The sequence below is a fragment of the Platalea leucorodia genome (genome assembly GCF_965183815.1).
Source record: "Platalea leucorodia genome assembly, chromosome: 8".
Lineage (NCBI taxonomy): Eukaryota > Metazoa > Chordata > Aves > Pelecaniformes > Threskiornithidae > Platalea > Platalea leucorodia.
Window position 1 is genome coordinate 3001409 of NC_138830.1, and position 27732 is coordinate 3029140.

The 27732-nt window shown below is 39.7% G+C and overlaps 1 protein-coding gene across 1 annotated transcript in view; it reads right to left on the minus strand.

Annotated features, from left to right (window-relative positions):
* Window positions 1–27732, minus strand: part of NAALADL2 (N-acetylated alpha-linked acidic dipeptidase like 2) — a gene marked incomplete at both ends in the record, with an annotated part of 378476 nt that overhangs the window by 208955 nt on the left and 141789 nt on the right. The window contains 2 exons of the mRNA XM_082321017.1: window positions 5425–5544; window positions 25835–26105. Of these exons, the coding sequence (XP_082177143.1) occupies window positions 5425–5544; window positions 25835–26105 (391 nt within the window). The remainder of the gene's footprint in view (window positions 1–5424; window positions 5545–25834; window positions 26106–27732) is intronic.

Sequence of the window (27732 nt, forward strand, 5' to 3'; positions counted from 1 at the left end):
TTCATATGTATATACATATACATACATATATACATGTGTATATAGTGGGAGGGAGGAAGGGACAGAAGAAGGGAGGAAGGGACGGAAGGAGAGAGAGAGTCCTAGTTAAATGGAGATTTAAAATGTAATCTTCACAGTTATATGCGCTAGACATAAAAAGTACCAGAGGGAAAGAAGTAAAGAATGTACACAGTACAGAAGTGAAATTATTTTTTCCAAAGTAAACTTATTTAAAACTAGCACAGTTATTAAATAGAAGCCTTTGTGCAAATTGCCTTTATTCTGGGAATCTTTAATATTTTCCATTTAGTAAATCCTTATCCGTAAGTGCCTGCCAATAACCTCTGCATAAACATGCAAGCATCCACATTTCTGAACTTCATGACAGTTAAAAAGCAATTTTATGAATATTTATGAAGACAGTAAATTATTAAAATAAATATAGATATTTACACATTAGAACAACATCTTCATTTAATGGATGTGGAAAAAATGTTAATATGTGAACATTTTAAAGATGAAGTGGTTTGGCCTTCAGAGCTTTTGTTACTCTATTAAAAGTTAATTTAGGACAGAAATTATGGCTTTTTCTTGAATCCCAACCCCGAAAGATTAAATCATGATCAAGACTCACAACATTTTTCAAAAAATGCATCTGGTGATGGTATTTCCAGAGGCTGGACACTGAAACTACTGTGCAGTTCTCCCTAAAAAGAAGCCTCCTCTGGCTTCTTTTACGTGCTCACGGTGGCGACATCGGCTCAGGCGAGTTTGAGGGCAGAGGAGCTGGGCGCCAGGGAGGGGCTTTCAGCCACCTTCCTGTCACCACCCACTTTATACCATTAGAATATGCTTCTTGTCTACAAACAGAGCAGGCAACTCAAATCGCTCTTTCTCAAGAAGGTGTTCTACATCAGAGAAGTGATTTACTACATCACTAGGAATAAATTTCATCATCTTTCCCCACGTGTATAGGTCCTCCTGATTCAAGGACACCAGGGAGTCTGCTCTGGCCTCCTGTAACTGGCTATGAAGTTCACCAGTGATCCCAATAACCCGAGTTCCACCAAAACACAAACTTTCCTTCTAGCCAGAACACCAGAAGGCAGTCACTGCCAATCTGAAGGCGTGAGGAAGCAAGCATTCTACCTTTTTTATGGTAGTTAGTACCAGACGTTGTGCTTCACTTCTATGCGTCTCTCATTCCAGCTTTCTCCTTCAGGAAGTTTGTGTCCTTCCTTAATCCAGTCCCATCTTTATGCAGGACCAATCCAGCTCTTAGGAGCGTCTCAGAGTAGTCACGAGATCCCTTTAGGAGTAGCCATAGTAGTTGAAAATTTTTCCTTCTGTCAGTTATTCAGCACTGTGAGTTATTCTGGCTAAAGAGACAGAGATGACCGTGGCTATGCCAAGTTAATGCATCGGCCGAGCACTCCCTGCACGCTTCCCTCCTCCGCCCGCCGCCTCAGTCTGTGCGGCTGTAGGAAACTGTCACTCCGGCTGCCGGCAGGGGTAAATTCCCAAACCTTTCAGTGGCATTTGAAATGACTCGGCCTTTGCCATGCTGTAACTTGCTCCAGCCCTTGAAGCATTTCTACCATTCTTTTCTCCCACTTTTAATATTAATTTTATAATAGACTACAGAGTCTTGCTCCCTTACTGATCTTGACAGTGCCATATCAATGGTAAAACCCTCTTCTAAACCTCCAGTCCACTCTGATTTATATATACATTAATACATATCCCTTTTTCACCTATTCTTTCTATCACAGCAATATAAGCTCTACCTGTTTTGTTGGGGTTTTTTTTGTTTGTTTGTTTGTTTTTTGTTTGTTTTTTTTTTTTTTTTTTTTTTTTTCCCCTCCAGAGTCAACACTCTCTTTGAGACTTTACCCTGCTATAAAGGCAGGGTCCATGTTCTTTCTTTTTATATGTGTAACTTATCATGTGGCAGCAGTAGCATATTCTTTATTTGACAAGGTCCAGCTTTAGGGATCGAGATGTGTCTGCCCCCTTCCCCGATCGGACACTACGTTCTGTTTCAGTGGCACAGAAATACAACGCTCCCAATAAAATCTGAAAATCATATACAGTTACAAAAATAACTTAAGGTCAGATTTTTACAAATCTTGTTCTCACAAAGCAGCTTAAATTTATGATCCTTACCAAATCTAATCAGAACTACTCACACTAAGGATTCAATAATTCTACCAGCACATTAACTTCAGGCTTTTCTGTATACTCCAAATTCCCTGTATATTCCAATTCCAAGTGACTCCAAGCTGTGAACCCTGTCTGTTGTTTTCAGCGGGTCTGAAGATATGAGACGGGCCCAGTCTGAAAGACTGAAAGTAAAAGCTCCAAATTATTTTCAACCTTGATCCTCCCCCAAATTTTATACCCTATCCAATCTCCATAAAACACCAAACTAAACCTCTACAGCCAAAAATATTGTCAGTAATATAATTATTTTTCCAAATATTCAAATTTCCATCACTTGGGCTTATTTCTATAAATTATCCCCTTGTACATCAAGCTGTTCTCTACTAGCAGATACTTCTTTCTGTTATTGTGATGTGAAGACTAAAGAAGTGTTGTTCAGTTTTCATGGTGAGTTTTCTGCCAGCAGCAGTTTATTTCTTTCAAGCTTTTTCCAATGGACTCAATATAGAAAGAAAGAACAGTCGAGATTAAAAAAAAAAAAAAAAAAGGCAAATTAAAAACACAAAAGGGGAAAATAGGAAAAACACATGAAAATCAGCAGTTGATGATGGCAGTGAGAGAGAGGGAGGCAAAAAAGCATACCCATGCGAGGGAAAACGCAAAGCTGAAAAATAGAGACACGATTAGAAACTCTGTTATGAAGATGAAACCTCAGTGCAGGATCTATAAAAATCCAGAGTGAGATATTTGTATAATATAAAGTAATAATAATGAGAAATTAAAGAACATTAAAGTGTGAAAAATGCAAGTTAACTACAGAAATTAGAAAGAAAACCAGTATAAAATATATACATATATATAGCGACAGCTCTGCTATGACCTAGCATTCTGTTTTAATGTGATGTAAAACCAAGGACGTGGAAGGCAGAGATAAGGAAAATATAGGCAGAGGGAAGTATCTGCTGGAACAGAAATGTAAGACTCAGTAAGTACAGAAACATAAACATTAGGGGGGAAAAATACACAAACAGTGGATTCAGTGGTGAGATACTGGGCCCCTGTAAACAAGCAGGACTTGCTGTTTAAGACAATCTTTCCCTTTCACTTCAAATAATCCTTCTGAAAGAAGAATCTATTTCTGATATTTTCGCGCACTTTTAATAGCTTACAATTATTTCACAGCCAGAGAGACACAATTTATATTCTAAAAAAAACAAAAAAAAAAAAAAAAAAGACAAGCGTACAACCTCAAAAAGAAGAAATAACAAATAAAGGGCGAACTTCCTACCCGCGTGAGCAGAACACAAACGGTAGGTTTGGGGAGCTGTATTTTTAGCTCGGATCCCGAGCGTGCACTCGAAATCAGTCTCCGGATCACACCACACTTTGGTCCGCGTTGTGTTACAGACTCTGCACGTGCGAAATGGGTTCTTCTGGAATCACGGATGAGCACCAGAAGTGCGGCTAATCCACCTCCGCCACCACTTCGCATTTACTTCGTGGGAGCGGACCGCAGCCAACCCGCACTAGAAGGTCCTGAGATGCGCCCTGTCCTCAGCACCGACTGCTCTGCCCTACTCCTGCAGGCTGCACTACTCGCTAATCTAGACACAGTAAGTGCTGACAGAAACGCAAATTAAATTGGTAAAAAGTCCATCTCATGGACACTTTAGACAGTGCTATTACAGCAAACTTTGCATCTGTATCAAATTTCTACTTTATGAGCCCCAGTTGTTATTTCATTGCTTTTGTCAGCGGTGAAATGCAGTAAAAGATCCATTGCTGGAAATGATGCGCAACAGCCAAGTTCCAACAATGATAACTGACCTTTCACGGGCGTAATTAGATTGCATCTAAATAATTTAAATAACCAGCTAAAGCTACTTGGTTAAAAATGGCATTTTTATTGAGACAAATATCATTGCTACAGAAAAAAATATTAAGTGCTTGTTTTCTGAACCTGTATTGTGGTCCCGATTGTGCTTTCTATGGCCGACAGAGCAGATCCTGATTCTCTTAATTATAAGATCTGGAGTCACTGTTCTTTCATAATTGCTTTTGTGAATTGGGAATGAATTGTTTAAATATTTATTGGGCTGGTGTATTTTCCGAAAGGCAAAACTGCATTTTTGTTTATAAAATATTTGCAATGGAAGGCAGTTACTTGACATTTAGAGTTTAAATGCGGTTTATACATTGAGTCTGTTATGTACAAGCGGACCGGTGACTCCATCTCCGCGCTCTCTGCCGGCGCTGGAGCAGGAGGAGAGGGAACGGACACACACATACCCCTGCACACCCCTCCCCACGCACGGCCCCAGCCAAAGGTGAAGGCAGGAGGGAGTGGAAGAAAAACACGGTTCTCATTCTGAACTGGCGGTAACTCACCCATAGACCAGTAAATCCCAGTGATTTCACAGGAGTGGCAGACCATTAACGGCAGGGGAGATAAACGCCTATCTGCGTACCTCAGGGGAGTCTGCTTACACGTTTTACACAGCAGAAAACACCACTGAAGTTAATGCCCCTTTCCAACTCTCAGTCCCTTTCTTCCTTCGGAGGTGGCAAGGATGGCAGAAAGAACCAAGGTGCAAAGGCAAATTCTCCCAGAGCAAGGCTGCATCGTGTCATGATGAAATCAAGTTACAATGTCATTTCTTAAACAAATCCATGAACAGCAGCGCGAGTCCTCCTGCAGCGTAGGCTATTGGTTGCCACCTCGCGCATCTGGAGTAAAGCCCAAAGCGCTGAGCTGTGGACACAGCCCAGTGGGGCTGGAAAGACCCAGAGAAGCCCAAGGCCAGGCGAGCACGTGCTGGGCTCCGCCCCGCTCCCGGCACGCTTCAACTACAGCTGGCAGGCCAACTGCTACGTACAATTACGCAGAAACAAAAGACTTCAGTGCAGTTGTATGTACGTTTTTAGCAGACACAGATCCAACTGTTCCTGATCTCGGTTGCCTTTTTTTTCCCCCTCATCTTTTTTTATTTCTTATAGTGATTTCTTTATTTGCCCAAAGACTTAGAGTACACCCAGAAAAAATACGGTATACTACTGGAGCACTACAAGATATGCGGCAAAATAAATAACTGTAACATATAAAAGGCACTGCAGGTTGAAGTGGCTAGTATTAAGGAAGACTCTGAATGCCAGTAAATCCTGACTTACTGGGATAGAATGCAAAAGTCTTTGTTTTGGTATTCTGAAACCAAAAAAACCAAATAAATAATTCAGCTGAAGCGCAACAAGCATTTGACCAACCTTATAAAGCAATGGCGATTGTCCTAGCTTCAAAAGTGCAATTTTTTTGGTCACGTTTGTAATGGCTTGAATCCGAAGCAAGTCTTCCACGGTCCCATACTGTATATCAACAAGTTCTGCCTGCAAAGAGAAGAGAAAGTTCAGGCTACACCTATAACCGTGCATCACCGGGGGTGCTCCTCCCCCAGAAACAAAGCCCCCTGCCTAAGTACAAGCACCTGAGCAGAGTTCTGCAATTACCTTACCCCACCTCCTCATCAGGAAGACCTGTAATAAGAGGCTGAGAATTCGGTCTGACAGACATATTTGTATCTTTGCAGTTTTCATTCAAAATTCATCAGCTGTGATAAATCCTCCCCCCCCTTTTTTCTTTTTTGCCAGTGGTTATAATAAGTGGTGCTGATTCTGATGAGAATTTCCTCTCGTTAGCTACAGGAATGTATTCAAACCCACGTAAAGGATACTAACTCACTTCTCTTCCTTTTCTTTAAAGGAATCAGTGCCTTGTAAAGCATTCCAGAAAACGAGTGAACGATTATATCGGTAACTTATGAAAATATACAGATAATACATACTGTTCCAATATACAGTTTTATTATGTGTTCTTATATGATTCCTGAGCAGGAATGAATACCTTAACTATTGAAGAATTTTCTTATAATCCACCAGTTATCCAAGCATTATACTCAAATAACCACAGTGGTAACAGACTATACTGCTCTGACACATAAACTTTTCAATTAATACATATTTTTAAATTAATTAGAGCCACTTCCAACTAAATTAAAAGTGTTTAGAGCACGGAGCTCTTCAGCTCTTCAGTTAGGACACTGCAAGACTATGTAGTAAAGGTCTAAGTTGTTATTAAATGTCAAGCATCGGCAGCAATGGAAAAATACTTCAAGAAGTGTTTTCAAGGATTTTTTTTTTTTATATATATATATATATAATTTAAGAATGACCAAGGGCATTTTTCTCACACGTTTACAGCAATAAATTCTGGTGAATACCAAGTATGAGGATAATCACTCTTGTACATTACTATTTTAGAATGTTATGAAGCTCTCAGGACACCATCTAGGACATTCTGGAACCTCTAAATCCCTACACAGTGTTCACATAAAACACAAATACAAGAAGACACAAGAACCTTACATGAGTGTTTAAAAATTAAAATAAGAGGAGCAGTACACGATGGAAAAGTTTTGCTTTCAGTTCAGTTTTGGTAACTTAAGCATGGATTCACTGCCAAAGGCAACAGTTCTGATTTTGGGCATTTCTACACAAACTGTTTAAATTCTAGCAACAGTTGTTCTGGACACGTAGGAGGTGTGAAATTTTACTAGATTCTCGAACATGGGTATTTTAGGAAAGTATTTACCCTCACACAACTGTATCTGAATATTTTGTCTGAGCTTGCACGTCAACATTTAAAAGTTGAAATCATAAACAATTTTTGCCAAGATTCCTGTCTTCTTAAATGTATTCTTTTAAATTTTCAAGTTAACAAGTTTCTAAGTCTGTAACATGTCGTCAGCGCTGTATAAACCAAGTATTTAAAAAGGTCAGCCAAAGTTATAAAACAGTTCTGGAACAAGCAAACATCAGATTTAACACCAAATACTGAAACGTAGGAACAGAAAATCTTGCACTTCATACAGTTCCTTCTGAAATACGTGGGGTTTTTAATACCTAAAGCACTTGAAAGCTATTTCATAAGAAAATTCAAATGGTGACTACAGGCTGAAATCCAATATAATTTTTTTCCTGTGTGATCGTTCTATTTGGAAAGTATGTTAAAATCAAGTGAAGAAGTTTTTCTACAAGCGGAAGCTATTTTATATTGTACCTAATCTGATGGCTCTGGTTATAAAGACTTCACCTCACATGAGGAAAGGGCATTTCCTTGACGTTCACACAAATTTTACCTCATTCTGTAGATCTCAGCTTGATTTTCATTTGTACCTACAGACGTGTCAATACTTCAGACACTTCAGCTCAATAATTATTAGAGTCGCAAAAGTCTTATGGCTTGCGAGGTTGTATCTGGGCTGAGTTCTGGGGAGACCCCTAACCGAACTCCTTTGGACCCAATGCCTTTCCCACTTACCCTCAAGCAAACCAAAAATCAGAGCTTTCATCATTCATATGAGAGAAACTACACTGAATTTTCCTGAGGCAAAATCAATAGGCAAAGATATAACATAACGAAGTATCAAACCATTTGCTTCCACAGTAAGCCTGTGTGAAAACGAGATCCCTGCCCATCTACATTCCTGTGCTGCTTCTCTTCACATCATTTTTGCTAGCTGCTCCTCCAGGGTCCAATCCACCATTCTGTAAACAACGAAACTACATGTTTGCACAATTATTAATGCATTTAGCAACTGCCCTCAGATGTTCTTAGTTAATTTATGGATGCAAACTGCATCTTCAAGAGCTGCTCGCTGGTCTTTCCCAGGCAACACGAGCTCAACAAGAGCAGGCTGAATAAAAGGCCCTACAAAAGCACAGCTCATTTTTTAATTATGTGAGAGCCAGAACTTGACTCCCTGCTGCCCCCAACACTTTGCAAACCATGTTCTTTGCTCCAAATGTTAAAAGTAAGCCCCAATGCCAAAGCTATTAAATACATTCATACATTGAGAGGACATGTAAGAAGTCATTACATAATGAAAAAGCAGCTGGGTATAATATAACAAAGAGTTACATGTGCTTTCATTACACATCTTCCACATGAAGGGTATGTCAAAGCTCAATATATTAGAAGTTTTTCTTTTGCACTTGCCTGAAACTAAGTATGACCTAAGCCTCTTGTTACTGTCCAGCTTTCGCGGTACTTGCACACTCATATTTCACTGTAACTTCGAAGTGTTTCTCTTCTCATCACAAATCTTTGACCCTTAATTTTACCTTTGTGGGACCCACGGGTAAAAATATTGCACGTGTCTACCAAAGGAAGTTATCACAGTGTGGTAACATCACATATAGCTTAGCAGCTGGAGGTTTGCACAGCTAATCTCAGATCTATCTTCAGTTAAAATGACAAACAAACGGAATAAAATCTGCTCTTGAGTAAAACTACACATGGCTCCTCCGCCCCCGGACGAAGTCGATAACCCACTGGGAGAGTTCAGAACAGAGTCATAACATTTTGGCAGTACAGTCCAGAAACTATTAGGTAAATATTAAATTATAAAAATAGTTTTAAAAATTATTCCTACCCGTTCCTTTCTTCTACACTTGAATACTGTAATAAAATTTGTAATAATGAGCAAAACACCTTGCACTACTTAATAACAACATCTCATCAAATACAGTACAGCAACACTAGCTCAGAGTGGTCAGTTTTGGTTTTAATACACTGGGGCTCAACTAATTGGACCCTTCTGGCATAAAATAAAATACTGAAAAAGCACACTTTTAAAATCATGTTAAAGAATCCTGTTGAATCCGAAGAGCGCCACCCTCTCAATAATCCACTGAGAAATTAACAGTCCATTTATGTTGCATGAAGCCCTGTTTTAGTCACATCATCCCTAATGCCTCCAAAAATGAATAAAGATTAAATTTTCCAGTCTCTTTCTTTTTCAGAAATGCTTACAACATGACATAACCCTCATTTTACAAATTCCAGATTTTAAAAAAGCAAAATACCCCACCCCCAACTACCCATATGTCCTCTGGTAGGATAATTCTGTTCAAAACCAAAAGAGAACTCATCCTTTTATCAGGTACCAAAAAAGAGCACTTGAGTATTTGGTTTAGATATGCAAGGGTAAATCCTCTTACCCTAAAACTGGGAAACTGCTAAAGAATGAGTTGTTTTATCCATTTGAATTAGGTACTTACTCTTCAAATTGTTTCATGCTATGCTGTTTGAAAGATATGACTATTTAGGAACAAATTGCAATGTGCAATATGGAGTTTAGTAGTATTCCCCCATGCATGAAATGAAGTAGGGGTAGGTAATAAAACAAACATTTTTAGAAAAAGTAATTATTTTATGTTAGACTTATTATTAGTTTCTAAGTCCCAAGATGATGCTCAACGAGTTGTAAACATTCCATCTTAAAAAATATGATAAAATCCCCCCACAACAGAAAAGACAAGCACTCTGAAAATGCCACAATGAAGACAGTCAAGGATCTTTTCCCAATTTCTTCTACTTATCTCCAAAATGAAAGAGAATAAAACAGCGTACTTCATCCAGTCATGGATGAAAAAGAGTAAGACAGGTCTTGGGAAGGCAAAGTATGAATAACTGCATGAAGCAGGTGGCAGCTGGGGTCTTGAAGATGCCGGATACGATTTTAACGCTTTGCTTTCTTTGCAAATGCTGAGGCGAATTAAAAAAAAAAAAAGGATATGTTAAACAGATCAAAAATAATTATGGAAATACGTTTGTCGTCTCACATTGTTATCATTCAGTGAATGAGGAAAGGAATGTAATAACAGCATTATACACCTGCGTCCGATACCCTGGCTAAGAGGCAGGTTGCGGCTGATTTGCCAGGGGCATGCAAGGCAGGAAAAGGATTAAGGGAAAAACCCACAGAAAAAAAAAAAAAAACAACCTCAAAGCCAGTACACCCAGGAAGGGATGTTTCTCACAACCACCAAAACGCAGATGGAGATAGCGCAGATAAGCAGGTAGCTCTGAAATGCATCTGCTCTAGCTATCAAGGCTGGGAATCCCACGGTAGGAAAGCACCACATCTAAGCAAATAGTTAATAATAATACTTCTTAAGAGAATACATTAAGGTCAGTACTGAGCAATCTCAAAGAAATCGTATCTGAATGACAGGTGTAAACTTATGCAGAAAACCAAACCAAAAGCAGCATACAGAACGGCTGCGGTGAAAAATCTTCCCCTCTTAATGCTACCTGTTGTTAGTGCCGCAGTTCAGTAACCTCCAATTAGGAATACGCTTTATCAAATACCAACCTGTTGGCTCATATTAATGAGCAGCCTCTACACAAACTGCGGGGGAGGTCAGGACCGCACAAGCTGCAGCGATGACAGTGACTGATATTCAGCAGCACAGTCAAGCTCATGTTCCTGTCGGTTCTGACCTACCCATCAAAGGAGCGTCAGGAATGGACGACCCAAAGAAACTCCAAGTACTAAAGAAAACTAAATATTAAATGCTATGTATACAATAAATTTAGGATTACTTATTCCTCAGAATTAAGACAATTTCTCCAAAAAATAACGTAATTTTGGAAGTATCAACCCCTCAGATCTGTGACTGTGTAGAGGCTTACTACATCCCCTTTCATTCAAGCCAATGCCCTTTATTTGTCCTTCAACATTCAGCTAGTATTTTCAGGTTGTTCACAAAATAAAGGTAACAGAAACATCCAACGCATGATCAATCACAAGTAAATAACCTTCAACTAGTCATCCTGCCTAGCGTAAGAACTCCAAAATATATTTGCAAATTGTATCTGAGAAGACGGCAGGCTGCAATCAGAACATGAGGCTAACTTTAATTAAACACTTCACTATAATTTATTTGCACAGCTCTGAAATTGAGGCTGAAGACAGCATTCAGCAGAGCATAAAAGTAAACTCAAGCTGGCTGTAGATCAAAGCTGGACATCAGCAAATATGAAGAAAGTTGCAAACATAAAACTTGCTCTTCTCTAAAATTAGAGAAAAGGAAGGAAGAAAATGGAGCTGTGCCCAAGTATCCCAAATCATTTGTTGGTATAAACTCTGCTACGCTTTCCCGCAGGAGCCGCTGCTCCCATTGCAGCCGAAAGCACCCCTCCGATAATGGGGAACCACAGCTGTCTCCCTGTGACCGCCACCACCCAAGCCTCCTTCGTTGTCCTATTGAGTCCACCAGAAACAAAATAAACGGCCACAGCCATCTTGTATATACTTACGGTATTTTTAGAAAAACATTATTACTCGAAGTTACCTTTCAAACTTTGTCCTTCACTTGGTTCCAGGCAAAACGAGGGACAGAGAGAGGCTGTCTGTGTTTAGGGGTTCTGTGGCATGCATGTGATGACCACCTCTAGTCCAACTAAGTGCTGACGGTTGAACTAAGTAACGTGCCTAAGTATTGATTTCTTTTACAGTAATGGCACTCGGTATGAGTAGGATCAGCCAGTCTGTTCCTTCATGGTTAGGACTCATGGAAGCCAAGTGCAACAAGTTTTATTTTCTGTTTTATGTTGCTAGGCTCAGCATTATCAGAAGAGGAAAAGATCTGAGAAAGCATGACCAAGAGTATAATTCAACATTTAGTAAAATAAACCCAAGTCTGACCCAAGATAGAAACAAATCAGGAAAGAAGCTGAGGCAGCTGACAGATTTTTAAGAGGAGAGTTCTCGGGGCGGGGGGAGAGGTCACACGGAAGAGTAATTTCTTACAGAGTTACTTCTGCTATAAAACAAAAATTCCATTCTTTAGAACTCAGTTTTCATGCAAACACCATACTCCAGTGTTTACAATAATTTCAAAATAATGCCATCTTTGAAATTCCCTGGTGAGCTTTCCACTCGCTATTTACTTTATGAAAAATCTGGTATAAGGCCTGAAAATCCAAGCACGCTGTCTTCTGGTAGCAAACACTACTTAAAATGTTGTGTGTCCTGTGACACTTGCACTTTCCCAACCTGTCTGGGAAAGCTTGTAGATAAATTTGAGGTAATTACACAGAAATGCCTCTGTGAAATCCTGCGAATAACTAAACTGTATATTTGAAAGTAAATTCCCCTACCGTCTTGGCCAAACTTGGACACTACTTATCCAGACTCTATTTCTAGTAGCACAGCATTCCCTATGCTTGAGCTTCTTTTTAGGTCTTATTAGAAAACTGGAACGAGAAAAATAATCTTACGTCTTGAAAAATAGTAACCTAATATAATTTCAAGCAACTGTCTGAGGCAAGCCAAAAAGAGATGATTTGTGCGATTTGAATCTGAACATGCTGTCGGAGCCCAAAAAAGCAAATCATTACCTGTCTGGATTAACTGAAGCTGATTTTGCTCCGCTACAATACTAAGAGATGCACCTGACCCACAATGTCTGGGCAGATTTAAATCACAGAACTTCAGTATTGTTCCGCACAGCAAGATACACGTGGGGGGGTCATTTGATAACTAGCTGGTCATTAGATTTTACCCACAAGCATTTACTCTTCTTCAAAGAGATTCATGCCATTTTTTCTTTATCGTTGTTAGCACCTTACTCTAGAGGTTTTCTTGTTTTAACCTCAATATTCCTACTCACACAAATAAAATTCCAGAGGAATTCAACGTGACTCACAGTGTCAGCTTACAGTCAAAAAGGATTCTTTGTGTCTAGGTTTTATTACATAAAATTGCATACTGCATTACAACAGCAGCTAAAGCTGTAATTTGTACCCGAACAGGAAGAAAAAAGACGTCCCTTAACCTCAGCTTGATAGGGTTTGGCCTCGCAGACCGAATCCAGTCACAGACACGGTTTACAGGCTCTCTCGGCCCCCTCGCCCTCTCTGTCCAGCTAACACAGCGCCCTTCCCGGCAGGGCTCTACTGGAGCTTCTCCCAGAGGTTGCTTTTGCTGTTCCAGTATCATTTTCAGAAAGAGACTGAGGTGTAACTTGTGTGCTTGCTTGCTTTTTACAGCTTATAGCAGGTTTTTTCCTACTAACTCCCAGGGAGACTGAATTAAGATCGAAGCCTTTTTATAGCCTACAGAAAAGAACCTCTTCTGTGTTTTATGGCTACAGAGCCCCAGATAAATCTGAGCTGACATAGCTCCATTCCCTGTTGATAGCACTCATCCTGCCGGCTCCTCCCTTTATAGCTATTTTCAACTTTATTTTTCCTTCTTTTAATTCATTCATACTTCCCCCCGCCCTCCGTCCCAAATCACTTTCTTCCAGATTTGCCTTAAGCAGAAGGCAAAACTAATACTTGAGTATACCTTCTTAATTCATGATATCCAGTGATATCTCCAACCAACAAACCAAGTTATTTCATCTTTTCTAATTATACTTAAATGCAAATCTAGTTTTCAGGTATTCTGATATAAAACATTCTTATTTTCAGTCATATTAAATTAATATTTATTTATTTTAGAGGCCCTATGAACAGTGCTTTGGTTATAAAACACTAAAGGACACTATCATTTGAGGCCTAAAATCCTATCAGAAATTTTATTATTTTAAACTTTTATTAAGTGATGCTTATTGTCATCTCACAAAGCTCACTAGTGACAAAATTTTAAATTCTAATGATTCTTTCTTATGTGTGTTTAATATTATTTATATCCTCCTCTTTATAAGAGTTAACTGCAAAGATATTCAGTAGCATGAGTCTCTAAAGCGTAGTCACATTGATCACACTTTCCTAAGCAGAAACAGTAATCTGTATTTGCCAGCCTACGTGGTTTAGCTTATTCAGCGATAATTATTCATGCAAATATAAATTTACAAATTACACAGACTAAGAAAAAATAAACAAAACAAACAGAATTGTTCAGCTGTAATGTGACATCTTAAAAAGTAAATCATAAGCTACATGTGTACACAGTACTTTACAATGGTGTGATTTCAACCTGGCTTTAAAATTTTCAATGAAATGACTTTACGTCAGAATCCAGTCCCACCATGTCAGAACTCAGCAAGTTCTCACGGCAGTGACACGGAGGTTTTATTGTCTGCTCTCAAACACAAGGAATGGAAGTAAAACATCCAGAAGCTGCAGACTGTCCTCCTTTGATGGCCTTTTATCATATATCGAATAAAAACCAGGCATTCCCTCCTAGGGTAGCTACAACTGTTCGGTCTTTGCAGAAGATGCTTGCACCTTACAGAAGGTGCCTGGAAGCGCTTTATATACAAATAGGTTCTGCAAACTGGAGCAGAAAGTGCCAGCTAGACAGCTACTGTAGGGAAGGATCCATCTCAGCTGGGCAGGAGAGGCTACCAAACGGCACTGGGCACGTTCCCCTTCACTCTTCATAGGCTCCACGTGAAACACGGCGACACGCGAGACACGCGAGTTTGCACCTACGCATCCAGAGGAGGAAAGCAATCTCCTGTCTGAAATGACAGGTCATCAGACCAACGTCCTGTGAACGCAAACGCTCTCCATCAAAGACACAGCATGTGTGTCACCTGCACGGAAATGTTACTTAAAAAGAATCAAAAGCACTTCCATGTAAACTTGAAATATTTCATTTTATAACTATAATGCATTTGATATCTTAATTTCCTAGAGAGTAGCATTTCAACTTTGTACAATTGTTTCATTTTTAGAGTTAGTCTGGCTGTGTTAAAACAGAAATATCTAGGAAAATAGCCTTACAATTTTCAGGTTTCCCATTTTTGCCACAATTCTGAACACATTTTGAAACAGCTTAATTTTCGCAGGCCGAGAAGCCTGCTTCCCAATCAACTCTCATACTACTGCATGCAGAGTCTACTGAAATATACAGGCTGGCTGTATTTCTCTGCACGCTTGCTATGCAAAGACATAAGACATGAGTTGTTGCTACTGCAAGTACATAGATACAGAAAGATAAAATAGACATCTACCTCAAGATGCAGATAATCACGCGTACGTACAAGAGGAGGTCATCCACTGCATCAAGAGAACACCTGAACTTCCAGAAATGTCAGTGAGAACTCTTTTCCAGAGTATAAAAAATGCTCTTTCGCAGAGTACTTATAGCCCTTGCTTGGCCAAACATCACGCGCTTGTACATAATCGAGACAGGCCCAACCGTGCAGAGCTGTAAACACGAACCTGAGTGGTAAAGCAGCATTTTATCAAACCCGGAGAAGCAAACATGCAGTTGTGGTAAGGAAAACGACATCTTTCCTACCTGATGTGAATTTTTTTGTTTTAAGTCATTACACAGATGTATAGGTCTCTAAATTACCTCTTTAGAAAAAGGATTGAGGAAAAATACATTCTAAAATTATAAACATTTGGATGAACGAAAAAGGACACCAATGAAAGCAGGGAATATACTTGGGCACTAATGAATTGGAGTGGCCCAGATGATTGACCAAGACAAATATAAAGACGGCTGTATGTGAGAACAGCATAGCTCTATGTGATTAAACAAGTAGATATTTCCATTTTTCAATCACCTAACATTACAGAAAGAAGACTTCTCTTACAAGAGACATGTAGCGTGTGGTTCAGGTAAAATTGTACCAGGAAGAGAACCCAGTCCTTTGTTGCTCCAGCCTTTAAAATTTCATTTTTAAAAATGCACTCGATATTTTGGAATTGTCATTAATTGTAATACTGTATTCTGCACTGCTTAGTCATCTAAAAGTTTCTATATGGCAGCACCATTCATCTTTTCTTTCAGAAATAGCTAACCTTCATTTCCAAAATGTTTTATCTTTAGAAGTAACAGCAAGGATTAAATGGAAGTTCAGGATAGGGCCCTGCCAAATATCATTGCTATGGCGTAATCAGTAGCTCACCTTTATCCGGAGTCTTTCCAAAGGTTAGGGTGAAGGTTTTCCTGAATTACAGAACTATCAGGTACTACAGAAATCTGCACTCAATTCTTCCTCTGCCCCCATTATGGTCCCTCCTGCCCAGGATGTTGAACAATCAACGGAAAGAAACGACAAACAGGGAGCTCAGTATGCGCTCTCACAAATTCTGATTCAACCCCAAATTTCCTTAACGGTCCATCTTCCAGCATCAAGTGGTCCCTTTCCTGAATTTCAACAAACACAAGAGACTAAATTCAATACCGGAGACAAAGAATGCACAACGGTTATCATTAAAAATATTCACGGGCTGTATCATCTACTGAAGAGGTTCCCTCCGTATTTCTTCATTTGTCTTTACATTTTTGGTACCCGCTTTACAAACACTATACATTGTGAAGAAATTATATTCATTGCCTGCAGAGAAAACTGAAAAATTATGGAAGTTTATTTCAGGCAGAGCAACTCTACAGGCAGTAAGACAACAGCAATAAGATCATTAGGAAAAGATCTGAACTGAACGAGTCAGTCTTACCCATCAGATCCTGAGCCTAACGCTGTCCACGCTGATGCAATTTCTCATTCTAGATTTTTAATTTATGTCATTACATGATTGTAATATTTTCTTTTAGCCTTAAGATGTAAGAGTTTATAGGTAAAACGACAACATGGACAAAGACATGAAAAATTTTTTTAAAATAAAAATTTTGGTTCAAAGAATGATGCAGTAATTCTTTTGCCAGAACTATAATTTCTAGCTTTTCATACTACTGCATCCTGTAAAATACTCCCCAAGTAAAGATCGTGCCTGGCAAGCATTGACCTGCAGTAGGAGGAACATCTCTCCTGGATGCCAACGCAGCAGGAGCTTTCTTGCATATTTCAGCAGCTTTGCTTTCTAGCAGCTGAAGCTGTTGCCAGACCCCTTCTATCCTTATTCACCTCTGTCTGCCCCGCGAAGACATCAGTGTGAAGCAGTGAATCTTACAGGAGACAAGACTAACTCTGTACGGTAACATAATTCAGTGCAAGGAAGATAAATTCCTTGAAGCATCTTCTTTCTCACACGCACCTACTCTTGGGCCAGTCACAAGCTGGTGATTGATTAGTCACCTTCTCTTTGAACTGCAGAGCACAGGAACATAAGAAATAATTATGAGAATAGAATTGATATATGTCACGATTAATTCACATTAAGGCCCTCTTAATGAATGAGATAAACACAGTAACTAATATTCATTACATGAGGTGTTAGACATGAGATTGATTTGTATTTAGTGGAAGAGACAGCATATCAGACAAAAAAACACCTAGGAATGCCTAATTCTAGCAAAAGGGAAGACCAGCTTTGTATAGTTTGCACTGATTTTTTGATTATTTAGAAGCAGATACTTCTCTCCCGGGATTGCAACTGGTGGGCACAGTCAGAAGTTCTGTATTTCCAACTAGCTCAAAAGTGAAATTTTGAACAAAAGCTTTTCGTCAGGACATTTTAGTCCAGCCAGTGGACAAGCTCTGGCATTTTCCCAGTTCACGGACACACCCAACGCGCTTCTGCCAGCTGCACCGGGACACCAAACCTAGACTGGCCTAGGGTTAGTAACTGCGGCTTTTTTATTATTATTATTCTTTTTTTTACAGTCCTAAGAATTCAATTCTGATGTATTTTTTCATTCTGCTCTGAAAGGCTTTCAAAAGACATTTACTTCAAAGGGTTTGCTCTGAGAGAGGTCGTCTTCACTTCTTGGTCCTTCTTACTATTAAGGCTCCGTGTCCAGGTTTATCGCATTCCTCAAAGCAGTCTCTAGAGACGGTCGTCCTTTGCTCTTTTATACCAAAATTCTTCAACAAAGAAGTCAGACAAGCCATTAAAATCTGTCCTCACCAAACTATTCATATAATGGCAGCTTTATCCTCAACTAGTTTAGATTACATTTAAAACCTGTCACGTATGCTTTTTTTTTTTTTCTTTTTTCAGTAAGAACTTATTTCCACTCTTTCGAAGTGGTCATCTTAGAAGATTATATTTGGACTTTATATTACCACATCCTAACACAGATGGGAAATCTTCAGACTTGTTTTGGATATTCAATGCTACTTTCATTCAAAATATTAAAAAGATTTTAACAATGAGGAAAAAAAAAAAGTGTCCTTAGAAACGCCTTCAATAAGCTGATATTATTACCTTAGAAGAAACCAATTTTTAAGATTTTGACAAAATGTTATCCAATATTGACTGTAAAAGTTATACTGGTAGATACAGGTGACTCCTAAGATAAAACACATTGCTAAGGCTTCAACTGATAAGATTTATCACGCTGCATTGAAGATTAAAATAGTCGCTCCTGATTCTTTTCAGCTGCCAGCTCTAATTCACAAGAGACACCACCGTTATTTAGACTTTTTCACTATTTCCAAAAATGATCAAGTGCAGTATGTCAGAAAAGTGGTTTGTTCTTTTTTTTTTTTTTTTTTTTAATTTATTTTACTACAGTAAAATAAATTCTCACGGATGACCGACTGATGCCTGGGACTGCCAGGGTCAGAAGCTTACGGCTGTGCTCCCGGGTACAGGACACACAGGCACGGTAAGATGTAATCTGCCTCCAACTACAGATGCTTTTGTATTGCTGATGTTCCTTAAAAGGTTTTAGGACTTGTTTCTCTTCCTCAAAAATGAACTAAAAAATGAGAACAAGCAATAGTTTAATCAATATTGTATTTTACAGTCACTCCTAACTATCACAAAGCTGAGTAGCGTTTTAACAAGTTCTTTATTGTTTACAAATGAAACTACATTTTTTTAAACAATGAAGTTATAAATAGTTATCAATAGTTTCAGGGACAAGGATTGAGTATTGTATGAATAAACAAATGTTTTGTTATTGTTCTCATTATATCAGTTGTAGTTGTTTCTTATGCCCTTTTTCTCATCCTAGCAATTTTTTAAAAGCTGATAATATTTGCTTTATAGTCTCTCTGTTGGAGGAAATTTTTGCTTTTGTTTTTACTGTAAGCAAGATCCCTTCAAGGCAGTTTTAAACCTTCAAAATACTGGAGAAATTTAAAAGAAAAAGATCCTTAAAACCTAAACTAAATAGCTCACAGTAGAAGCAGCTTTTTGCTTGGAATTCCTCCTCTGAGGAGGATATTGCCTTTGCAAACTTAAACAGAAAAAAACACGGCTATGTTGTTGGTAGGTTCAAATTTACTAAGAAGATGTAAAAGAAATGACAGGGAGACGACAAGCTAGCACCACCTAAGCAAAACTTGCCTTGTGATTTGGCAGAAAGATCTCCACTTGACTTGGAGTACCCCTGCATTCAGGTTTGCACCGAACGCCATCAACAAAAAGTGGGAATGAAAGACGAGTGACGGGGTGGGTACCAGCCCAGACAGCTACTGAACTGCAGAGGTGATTGCAACTGGCCTGCTCTAAATTATACAATAAAGTAATTATTAAAGTAAAATATTTCTTGGAGACCCATGCATTTACCAAAGTTACTTCCACTTGTATTCTCTCACAGTGACTACTAAGAGACAAAATTCAACTCTCGTTAAAAGTTATCTAATTCCCATTGCTTTCAATAGGAATTTCACTTGCACTAAAACCTGAATAAAGCACCGAATCAATTTCCCAAGTCCTCAGTGTTTGCTCCCTTTAGTTTTTACCATGCAACTGGAATATAAACAATGTTTATAGTTCAACATTGCTCCCCCTCAAATATTGTAGAGGCCTTACTGAAAAATGCCTTTAGCTGATTATGTGCAATGGCATGGAAGTGCTCAGTGATCTGTTGTATTTGTAGATATCAAGATGCCTCACCTTTTGCTTTTTTGCATTTAAAAAACCTCATTTATTATTAATGACCTTATGACTAAAATGTCATTACTAATATTTGATTAGTAAACCATTAGCACGGTATTGACTCGCAATTATAAGACAGCAAAAGGTTTTGCAGCAGTAGCTATTTGCATTTTTGAAACCCAGCCCTTCAACGATGCAAAAATCTTGCAGCAATATTAAACGGGCTTTTGTGCACGATGAACTACTATTATTTTTAGGGAACTGTACAACTTTGTTTCTGAATGGTTATGTGATATACGCCAGAAAACTGACAGCATCTTCCGCAGGACATCTCTTCAATGATCGTTTTGTAGTCCTTGACTGCAAATTTAAATGATATAACCTTCACATTGCATTTTACAGCTTCCTATATGTAATTATAATGGAGTGGCAGCTATTCTGTCGTTAATGTTGAATGTTGTTTTCTGTTTAAAGGTCAAGTCTATTCTAAAATCCATATTCTTAGTGAGATTGTCTTGAAAATTTGCTGTGCCTACTTGGTATGCACAGCAGCGGTCTAAATTATGATTATTTGTGGAAGAGGTTTCTGAGAAACTCTTCTATAAATAAAAGATAAATAAAGCTCCTCTAAAACATCTAAATGTTACAAAAATCCCATGATTCTTCTCATTTGTGTGTATGTGTTATCCAACCTATAGCCCTACCCATCTGCAAACTGATTTCAGTTACTAGGGATTCATTTTAGCTAGTACATGTCTCTTCAGAGAAGAAATTTCAGAAAACGTTAATAAAGATAATAATGAACTAAATTGGCGTGCCTAAAAGAATTAAATGCACGCATGTATCAAGATTCCCTCTAGCCTGATATTTTGCACCAATGTGCCATCGAAAATGACTGAAAGACTTCGGGTGAGATGCTGTGATTATTTAATCTGAATTACATGCACTCCCTGCCTTTGGAATTCAAGACGCGCAAGTGAGCGTGCTGCAGAAGGCTCATTTGGAAGTTTTGCCTAGGGATAAAAATAACCTGGGAAGATTTTAAAATTTTCTAAAACCAACCCGCTGACACCAATCTTAATTCAGAAATATTGTTAAGGAAATTACCACTGATTAGCTAGAGGGAAGATAAAAGATAATAAGGGTGCACTAATCACATTTCCAGCACAATGAAACCAAATCAAATGGAAGGAAGCTGTTGGGTCAAGGATTTCCTGATGCATCGTCCCTCCAGAGGAACTCGTGACCTTTTGGTGCAGAGCTAGAAATAGAGAGCGCTGCAAGTACCGCAAGGACACAGGGCTGCAGTACCGTAAAGACCTAGCAGAGAGGGGAGGCGACTGCAGGGCACGCAAGTGGGGAGCCTGCAACGAGTGGGCAAGATTAGAGGGACAGGCAGCAGAGGAGAAGATGATTCTCATTCTCCTGCGGAGTGAAGGACCTGGGAAAGAAGGGGATGGATAGGGAGGGGAGCCATCTCAGCATAGCCATAAGAAAATGGGTTATCTGATAAGAAGTGAGCAAGCCCCCCTCCTCGTGAAAGAGGATCTGACAGCAATCCGAGTCCCGCTTCCCTTATTCCCATCTTGCCAAGATTGAAGAATGGTGGGAAGATCACTGGGTGAGCTTAACAGATGGGTTTGTACTTCTCGTATTGCTTCAGGTTACATTAATCTCTGCGGTGGGTTCTCATTTAGCTGAGAAAATGTCACCAAAACAAATGAACCGGAGCAGGCTGATACGCTATCAACAGATGTAGAGAATGTCTTCTGCGTATTGTAGATAGAGGCAAACGGTCGGCATTCTCACTTGTCTGCTCCCTGCAGCCCCTCCAAAACTAATCAAAGGTATTGCTGGCTGGGTTGGGAGTATAAATGTCTAAAATCAGCAGACACTTTGAACACAGAAACGGGTAGCATCAGTCAAGGAATGCGGACGATGGCAGGGAAGTGAGGTGGTGTAGTGGAGGAGTCCAAGCAGTCACGGAACAGGGACAGAGGAAGGGTCAAAGACGACGTAGTCAGGTGTTGGAAGAACTGCCTTGGAGATGGGGATGATTCATTTCTGTCCATGAAACCATCAAATCCCTGCCTGCATACGCATTCCCATTTCAGGAACGTGCCAGTATTTTTACTTTTCTTGCATCCTCTCCCGGTTCCCGAACCAACGCAGTCCTTTCAGCGTGTGAGGTCCAGGACAGAAAAGTGATGTTTTGCTGGGCTTGCTGAGAGCGGCCACGATGAAAAAAGGAAAGGACAGAGGAACAGCAAAGGAACCAACAGGGATTCGGTGCATTCAGCAGCCAGCTACTCCTGAAGCGGCAGAGGAGTGTAATATAGCATAAGGCAACGCTGTATAATGGAGGACACTAAGCATCTCTGTTCAAAGTCTTAAAGCAGATTTAGGATTGCCGAAAGTTCCTTAACACTTCCATAAAACAAAGAGTGAATAAACTTAAGGTGAAAGGAAGGTGAGGAAAACTTCAGGTCACACAAACACAACTTCAGAAAATCAGAGAATACAAAGTAAATACAATCTTCAGTTTGCTTTAATTAGTCTGTCCTTGAATGTTGTCCCAACACACCAACCTTTACATCTGCTAAGATTTTCTCTTTACGGCGCTAAAGAAAAAGGGAGCCGAGCCGACGAACGTTGCAACAGCAAAACCGAACGCTTGTTTCTTCCTGAAGTTCGCCGTACTCAGTGGGGCTGCTTTAAGCCGACGGCCCGGCTGACCTGAGGGCCACCCAGCCACGACGCGCCCTTACTTACACGCCACTGCACTGGGGGGACCACGGCCGTGCGTGTCAACAGACGGGCTACAATACGCACCTCCGCTGACACTACTTACCAGCGTGGTACTGAAAGGAGGATGCTGGATCTCGGGGGGTTCACACACACCCCTCCTCGGCTCTCGCCGACGGTTCCCCAGCTCGTCCCTCCACTGCTCCGCCGGCAGCAGCACACGCAGCCACAGCTCCCAGATGACCGCGCACCGGGAAGGCAGGGAGCAGCGCATTCGGATTCACCATGCTACACTCGCTCGGAGACCGGCTAGATGCTGTTTGACAACGCATTTTGCTTTACCACATAAATTTGATGCAATGTAATTTCCCTTTATATATGTACTCTGTTAGCCAGAGTGGCTTTCCTGTTTTCATCAAGCAGACAAAAGGTTTAAACTCTATAAAAGGTAGCTGATATTTAAGTTTTAATAAAAATATATTTCATGTATGTCATTCTTTCCTTAGACTGACCTAGTCTATGGCATATTATTTACATAACTGCTGCAATATCTATTTCAAAACCGACTAGACAGCTCTCTCCAGAACTGTAGGCTGCCCTGCCTGTCACCGCGATGGGTAAACAGTGTCACCTTTTCAGGGCCCGATGAATTATAGAGAAGTAGTAAAGTGCACCATCCATCACAATGGCACTAAGTAGGTTTTTGAAGTAGATTTCAGATCACAAATGCTCACATTTTTACTCACAAATGCTGTTTAGACTGTTACCAGAAAGCACAAATTGGATGGCCTGTACACAATGGCCATATGATGAATGGACATGACAGGTGGTCAAAGAAAATGAGTCTTGCTATTCTACAAATAACCTTGTCAACATGAAAGTAGAGCTATAGCTCTGCTGGCAGCCAGGCTGCAATAACTTAATGGTTTTATTTGCTTGAACTTCTAGCAAAGCAAATATACAAATGAGATACAATGAAGCAGCAGCAGCATTGAAGCAGTATTAGCAATTCAACCTGATTATGCGACACAATAGAAATTTTCTACTAAGGATGTGTCACATTTGAAAGAAAATTATTCAGATTATAAGTAGCTGTTACAAGAATACCTCTTCACAGGAAAACCCTCATGATTTTCCAATCACAAACCACTGCAAGATATGCAAAACACCCAACTTGTAGCTCCACTGCAAGCAATCAAGTCACCCTCTGATGGCTGAACACAGCAACGGCCACCACCTGCTACTTCTCATTTAAAGTTTTTCTACTTAGTTTAAATAGTAGAGATTACTGTGTAGGATTGAAAGTCAGGGAGGTTAGATCACTACCAATTTACCCATAGCCTAAACACAAAAGGAGATTTCCCATTTAGGCAAAACTCTAGATCTAAGGACACTTTGGGTAGACTTTCTGAAGAATAAAAGAAAACAGCTGAAGTTTTGTGAGGGTGCTAGGTATCTCAAAGATCTGACTATAAAACTGTGCACAGAGAGTCATTCTTTGGCTCAAGTCCAAGCTTTGAGTTTTGCCAAAGCCAAGGTACGCCCCTAGTGAGGAGCACGTACACAGTGCGCGTGGTCCTCATTTCTGCAGAGCCTAATCATAGATACAACTGCTCTGAAACAGAACTGAAAGTGGTACATGTGTTGCTGGTAATAACATCAACGATTTTCCCCAGAACATCAGATTTCCTTTAATCTGATGAATTTGTTAGCAACACATTCATTTTCATGAAATAAATCTCAAAGGCCAACACTGTACTTTTATCTCATTACAGTTACTCTTATTAAGTTACAATGAGAAAATAATATTACATATTGAGTTTCTAAGTGATAAATGTGAGAAGCCAAACTCATTCATTAGTACTTTTTACTTGCCCATGGAAAGTTAAAGCATACATCATGCAGGTTAGGACCTACCGTTGCCTACTTCATTTCACTTCTTAACAACAGACTTTACCCTGAAGCTGCTGGGTTGATAGAGCCCCAGGACAGAGGCTGTATGGAGGTAGCGACCAAGAGACTCAATATGGAAAGCAGGCACGGAAGGTACACAAAAGCAGGAGACAGAGAGAAGTCTCTCTCCCAAAGGAGAACAAGAACTCCATTCCTTCTCCTCTCTGGAATAAATCCCTTGGACTTAAAAGCTTAAAAGCTTCAGTGCTTTTAAGAAAGAGAAGCTGAAGCTCGTGGACTTCAGGATGAGAATCTTAAGGATCTGACTTTCTACCAGCCCTCGTATTTCCTACAGTCCAAAATTCAAAATTATATTAAGAGTCCATAAAATGGGTTGGTTAGCATCATGCAACGTTCCCCATTTTGACTCTTTACAGGATTTCTGCAGTGCGTTACATGTTATCGATTATGGGCAAACACTGTCACAAACAAAAGGAAAATACACAACAGTTGCATTTTACTGTTAGAAATTCAGTAACTGATACGCTATAAATATGAAGATATTCGCAAAGTATAAAGGTGTTTTGGAAGAGGTATCCTCCAAACCCAAAGCCATTCACAATCTGTTCCTATACAGTCTATAGTGTTCTAAGTCACAAAAGCAAACATATCTTTTAAACAATAAAGAAATCAAGATGGAAAAACCCCTGCAATACTACTACAATATTTTAAAAAGGAGAAAGACAATAGTAATGCAGTTCGCAGTGAAATTGCAATTTTTATATTTCAGAAATATTTATTGAGATTTATACTACCTCAGCTAGGAAAGGAAACAGGAATGATGACCCTTTTGTGCACCCCCAATATATTTGGAAAGCAAACATAGGAAGGCAGCCAGAGAAGACAGTAAAGAGGATAAAACAAGATAATCCAAGATCTTAGTTCACTTGGCAAGTAACAAATCCCAACAGGCAGGTTCTTTTTGCTGACAAAACTTCCTAACAAAAGCTACAGTAAGATAAAAATATTAATCGGGGTTTTCAAGAGGAAACGGAGCAGATGCGTCAATTGAGTTGCCACAGAAGAAAGTACGGGAGATCCACGACCATAATTCAGGAGCTCCAGGTATTAGCCCAGCACTCCCGCCAGCCTTGCTGCAGAAAACCTCATCTTACCCTTCCTACAGGCATCCCTCAAACCAGTAGCACTTATCCATCAACAAGGATAAAATGTAGCTCTAGTTTTCAGATTTTTTACACCCAGGCAAAAGATGACAATTTCATAAAATTAAAAAAAAAAAAAAAAAAAAAAAAAAGGCATTCAGGTCCGACTAATTTTTAAGTTTGAATTGAGATTGGCCACATCATATTTTACCTAAATAGGTTTATTTTAAGGCTGGGCATTTCACCATGTATACTTTGCCAGCCAAGTTCAACAAAAGCTGATGTTTTCTAACTCTATTTCACCACAAATGACAGAGACAAATGGTTGCATTACCTCAAGAGTTCCTTTGGCAGAGTAAGCTGCGTAGGAGTACAGGAGGTCTTGGCTACGAAGGGTTTTGGTCTCTCTGTTGCACTGTTGTCCACTAGGATAAAAGCATTCACCGCTGTTTTTCAGAGTCACTGTGTTTGAAGAAGAGCCCGGTAGGTCAAGCAAAACAGAGTAATTTACCAGCCGGACATCTTCGAGGCCTTGGGAACTCCACTGAACCAGAATTTTCATTGCAGTGTCTACATCATCTTCTCTAGGGAACCGTAACAAATCTCTGGAAGAAAACACACAAGTAAACACAGTTTTAGTTTATTTCCCACCAAGTACCTTAATATGCATCAGTCCATAATTTTATTCATAATGTATCATCAACCATGCAAAAAAAAAAAAAAAAAAATCACCCTCCATTTTTTTTTACATATGATTTCTTACCAATTGTGAGACAAAAGTAACTGATTTTTGGGAAATAAAAATACGGAAAAAATATTTATAGGAAACATATCCAATTAAAACATAAAGAATCCTGCAGAAATTGTCACAGTAATTGTTTCAAAATTCATCTCTCTGATGCTGTATCAGAAGCTTGATCAGCACCAATTTAACCAACCGTTGAATATGAAGAACGCAATCTGAAGTAACATTTCAGGGACTTCCGGGAGGGCGCGATGCTGAAAATTAGTTGTAATTATATGTTCAGCTTAAATTCATCAAGTAAAGCAAATTTGCTAAATAGAATAGAACTGTTCCCCCAAATATTGTACTAGCTGTCAGAAAGTTTTCCTCGGGTTTCCTACCTGCGCTGAAGGATGACCTGAGCCAACAGCTTGGCAAGCATACGACAGGAGCCTGGAAATTATTTTGGCAGTACCTACCAAATGGGCCAACTGAGACTTCAGACGGGCTGGGCTGGTATTGCTGTTCAACACCTGCTGCCAGATGGGCCATAGGATGAAAATGGTGACGGCACTGAAGGACCACCCTCCTCCCCAGCAAATGCCAAAAGATACCAGATGTAGAGAGTATTTGAGAGAGATCTTTAGAGGACAGACATGCTAAAGTGACGACTAAAGGCTTTCCCTACTTACCTAGGCAAGCGCTTACGTAAGCAAAGCAGGGCACAAATAAAAAGCACGTTATTCAAATAAAAAGCAGCATCCAAATGCAGTACAAAAAGCTTACAGAATATTTGCTGAATTTTGTTTTGGTGTGGGGTTTTTTTGTTGTGTTTTTTTTTTTTTTTGGTCTGTGAAGCTCTCGGGACTGAGAAACAAGGCTAAGAATCACAGAGCTATTGATTTCCAAGCACGGAGATACTGACGCTGCCCGAAACTCTTGTTCACAGCCTTCTCTTCACAAAAAGGCCAATTATTTTTAGATGCTTTAGGGTCCTTAATAGGACCTTAAAAACACCCTGGCTGTCTCGCATACATCGAAAGCAATGGTTGAATAACGCATCGTCTGTTTAAAACCATCATTGCAAGCGACAGGCGCGCGCGGATCCCGCGGCGCGCTGTGCAGGCTCCCAGCCGCGCGGCTGCGGGCAGGACGCTCCCGCTGAAGGCTCCCGCGCTGCTTGGGCGGGCTCTGCGCCCGCCCCCGGCAGAACGCCGCCCAGGAGAGCTTATGACAGAGCGCAAGCACAAAGACTCCCTGCTCCACCCCAACAAAACTACCTTATACTTCAACACACCTTTAAAAAAAAAGAACGTTTACTGCCTAGACAACATCAAAACCTTAAAAAGACAGAAAGTGAAGCTATAACGCCCAGTATAGCCTAGAAATGGCTCAAACATTATATACTACATTCAAACGTCTAATGCTCACCGTCACATTACATGGATGAAATAATTCTTCCAACATCCAAAGGATTTAAAAAATTTACAAAAATTCTTTGATTAAAG